At 31.0% G+C, this 4039-nt stretch overlaps 1 protein-coding gene across 1 annotated transcript in view; it reads left to right on the top strand.

Annotated features, from left to right (window-relative positions):
* LOTGIDRAFT_164185 (hypothetical protein) overlaps positions 1–3243 on the top strand; it is a gene marked incomplete at both ends in the record, with an annotated part of 6603 nt that extends 3360 nt beyond the window's left edge. Inside the window, 8 exons of the mRNA XM_009060691.1 lie at positions 35–208; positions 512–520; positions 667–876; positions 1030–1161; positions 1377–1631; positions 1860–2033; positions 2373–2463; positions 3132–3243. Coding sequence (XP_009058939.1) covers positions 35–208; positions 512–520; positions 667–876; positions 1030–1161; positions 1377–1631; positions 1860–2033; positions 2373–2463; positions 3132–3243 — 1157 coding nt within the window. The remainder of the gene's footprint in view (positions 1–34; positions 209–511; positions 521–666; positions 877–1029; positions 1162–1376; positions 1632–1859; positions 2034–2372; positions 2464–3131) is intronic.
* Between the last annotated feature and the right edge of the window lie 796 nt (positions 3244–4039).

Here is a 4039-nt window from a genome sequence, read left to right as displayed (position 1 = left end):
CNACCCCTTTAATAATGATATAAAGAATTTATAGAGAATGTAGCTTTAAATAAATCAGCAAGTCAGGTTGAGACTAACAGAACAAAGAGAGAATCTGGTGATAAAACTACTAATATACCTGACAAATGTTATAACTATAATAAAACTGGTAAATGGTTGGGAATAGATCTAAAAGAAGATTATCCTATTAAACACATCACCATCCAACGTAAGATTAACGTCTTTCACTAACAATGTCCAAAATTTACAAACTATACTAGTCTCAGTCTCTATCGCATCTTTCAAAATTCACGAAATTCTCAAATCCGTTTAGGATAATGCCAAAGCACATGATACAAAGGAATATCATAGACCTTAACCTGAATAAAACCTGGACGTTTTGCTCCTGGTCAAGGTCTTGTATCAAATATACAGGTCTAAGTTGGTACACATCTTTAATTTAGAAATGAAAAAGGGAACTTATCTATTATTACAACATGATTGTAATTGTTATTTTGTTTTTCTCTTTCAGCGGAAAAGGGTGAGTAGAGAAATATTATTATTAACATTCACTTTGATAATCAAATATATATAACATCCCTAAAAATAGTCAAATATCAGTGATATATAAATAACATTGTTATAAGATTTCAGTTATTGGTGTTATTTTACAAATCTTGTTTTCAGATTTAGCATCAGTGAATGGAATTTTACTACATGTTACTAAAGAGAATGGAGAACCAGAACTATGTTATAAAGAAGGTCTGAGTTCGACGCCACCATTTGTTAAATATATAGAGTGTAGTCATGTTATATATGGTCGTTATGTTAATATCAGTAATGATCGTATAAGTCATAATGGAAGATATTTAACATTATGTGAAGTGGAGATATATGGTTAGACTTTATTCATTTTTATTAAATGTATAAAATGTAGTCGAATGAACTCGTGGTAATCTTTCCATCGCAAGAGACGGTACTCTAGTGGTCTGACGTGAGCAAAATTCTCAATTTCTACATCTTCCATTTCTTAATATCTCTTCATTTCAGTATGTTCTGTAGGAACGTTTGGTTCAGATTGTAACAACTTCTGTCATTGTTTAAATAATGAAAGATGTTCAGAGACTGGTGAATGTCCTAATGGTTGTTCTGATGGATGGACAGGAACAACTTGTAGTCAAAGTAAAGTTTTATGTTTTACTATTTTTTTTATAGTAGACAGTGGCTCACCTAGATGAGTGGGGGCCCGTCCTTCGGGAATTTTTCTTGTCAAAATAAAGTTTTTTTTGCTTTGTTCTAGAGTAGACTATGTTTATCAAATTTCAACTTAACACAGTAAACCTTTGACTTGACTTTGCTTCAATTTATCCATAAATTCTTTCGCTTAACATTTCTAGTATGTGATAATGGTACATACGGTGCTGGATGTTTAAAACAATGTTCAGATAGAAATTGTTTAGTAGAAACATCACCATGTCATCATATCTATGGTAGCTGTCAAGGTGGTTGTACAGAAGGTTTTTATGGTGAAGTTTGTGATATGAAATGTTCAGATAGAAAATGTAATGATAGTAATTTACAATGTGAGAGTAAAACAGGAGAATGTATTGATGGATGTCAACCAGGATACCAGTCAATAGATTGTACACGAGGTAAAATATTGAATGGACACTGAGGGCTAACGGTCGTGATTGGATATTGTTGTCATTCTGTAATATGCTTTCTAAGAAAGCAATTTATAAGATATAAAAACTAGGAATAGCCTCGATAAACGCCTGTCTGTAATAGCTTGCACTTGACGGTATCACCATCGTGTGGTTTTAAACTTCACCTCATTCACCTCCACCGACATTAACTTTTTTGATATTTTCTTTCTCTAGAATGCTATAATGGAAAATATGGACAAGACTGTTTGTTAAATTGTTCATCAAGATTCTGTAAACTAGAAACAGAGTGTAATAATATAGATGGAGCTTGTAACTGTTCCGATGGATATCAAGGAATAGATTGTACTGTTAAACAACCGCTTGTATTCCCGGGAGACGCCAATGGAGGTAACATGTTTTTAAATAAAACTGTCCGAAATCATCTGACCCAATTAATAGTCATTAGTCATAGTACAAGGGCATCAAAACATTCATCAAATATTTGTGTCCACCATGATATAGAAAACAACCTGATTTGATAAGTAAAACTATCTTTACAAAGTTTATAAATATCATTCTTATCTTCAATTGATAAATTATTCCTTCTCTTCTCATTACCGAGTTCTCGGAATGTTGCTAAATTTCAGGTCTATAGCCTTTTGAGATTGAGGTTAACTGCAATATATAATCTTTTGCTTAGATTGTATTAACAAGCTAGAACTAGACCCTTATTGGCTTAATTTACAGGAACTGAAGATCAAACAATTTGGTTAAGTCTTGTAATCATTATTGTATCAGCTACTGTAGCTGTAGTACTCGTGTTTGTTTTAAGACGAAGGTAAGACTATACTTAAGAAGTATTGTTTTGAGACTTTACTGTTGTCTAGTTACCAATAAAAATAACTTTAATTTAACAAACAATAAATTGTTTAAAACTTGAAAATATAAATATGATATCCTGTAAATATATTGATTATTTTATGAATCTATGAGTCTACAGTAAAGGTTGTTACTGTTTGAAGTCTGTTGAAAGTATTGCGATGTAAGACAATTCTGACTTTAAAGACAAAATGATGTTTTGCCTCATAGAAAAAAAACCCTTAGTTACGCCCCTGGAAACTCGTTTTCATCGGGCTTCTCGGCGTGTTAAAGAGACAGATGTGCCACTTTGGGGGGTAGATTTAAGTTTTGAATATATGTAAATAGTCTCCAGAAGTACTGGAAATGTACGAAAATCGCATAACTAGGAATGTAACTTACTATTTCTATATATCACAGAATGTCTTAAAATGGCGAGTCGTCATTTTAACATTCAAAGCGGATAATTCTGGACACACATTGATTTGAAGGCTCAAATTTCGACGGTGAGCTGTGAGCACTATTACTGATTGGTTTAGACTAAAGTATGATTGGTCACAAAAATGGCGTACTGTCCCTTAAACTCAGTTTCCCAATTAACTTATTTGTATTATTGTTGCTTAAAAATATTACTTGTATGACTTTTAGGTTAAGATGTAGAGCAAACCAAGCAGTAAATAACAATGTACCACTACAAGAAACACTAGTTACTCAACCACCCAGTAACAACAAAGACACTCCTTCTGATCAACTTCTTTAACTTATTCAATTCTATTCTTCCCGAATAACATTAACTTTAGTTTAATGGTGAATTTTATATGCAGTCTGTAGATCTGGGCCTATATTAAATATATTTGAAAATTTATAAATAGAACAACTATCAATTTTAATTCTTTTTTTCTTCGTGAATTATTTTTGTTTAAATTTTTTTTGTAATTGTTTTAGATTTAGATGTTTAATATTTTTTCTAATTGTTTTGACCTTCCTGCTTTGTACTAGTTTATACAGTTAGATAATTAACATAGAGTTTATAAAAGGCTATATTTTATATTTTGTTAATTCAAATTTTTATACAGTGACTCTTTTAAGAGTTAATTTTATTATACTAAGTGTTTTATAAAATCTATAACGAATTCTTGAATTTCGCTTTCGATACTAAGAGATTCATACCCATGTTATAATTCTATCAGTATTACACGTATTATATTATATACAGTCGGAACTATATATTTTTCCAGTATGACGCCAATCCCCTCGTGAAATATTGAACACCTATAGATACACGAGTGCGGTTGCCGATGGGGCCTTTTTATTTATTGTTATAAGTTAGTTAATGTAACCTCCCTTAAATAATATCTTTAGAGTAGAGATTAAATATTGATGATGGCAGTGTAATTTTTTGAAACGTTGATTAAATTAAATATTATGAGTAGTATAATGTTTTGAATTGAAGCTTTCTGTGGTTTTAGTAACAAATTTTTATTATGTAATATGTTGATGAACTTTTTGCTTTTGGTTATTAAACTATTACAAAATGAAACAAAAATGGTCGCTTG

Source organism: Lottia gigantea (assembly GCF_000327385.1).
Source record: "Lottia gigantea unplaced genomic scaffold LOTGIsca_44, whole genome shotgun sequence".
Classification (NCBI taxonomy): Eukaryota; Metazoa; Mollusca; class Gastropoda; family Lottiidae; genus Lottia; species Lottia gigantea.
Note: the sequence above shows the minus strand (reverse complement) of the source record. Positions and strands in the feature narration are given on the sequence as shown.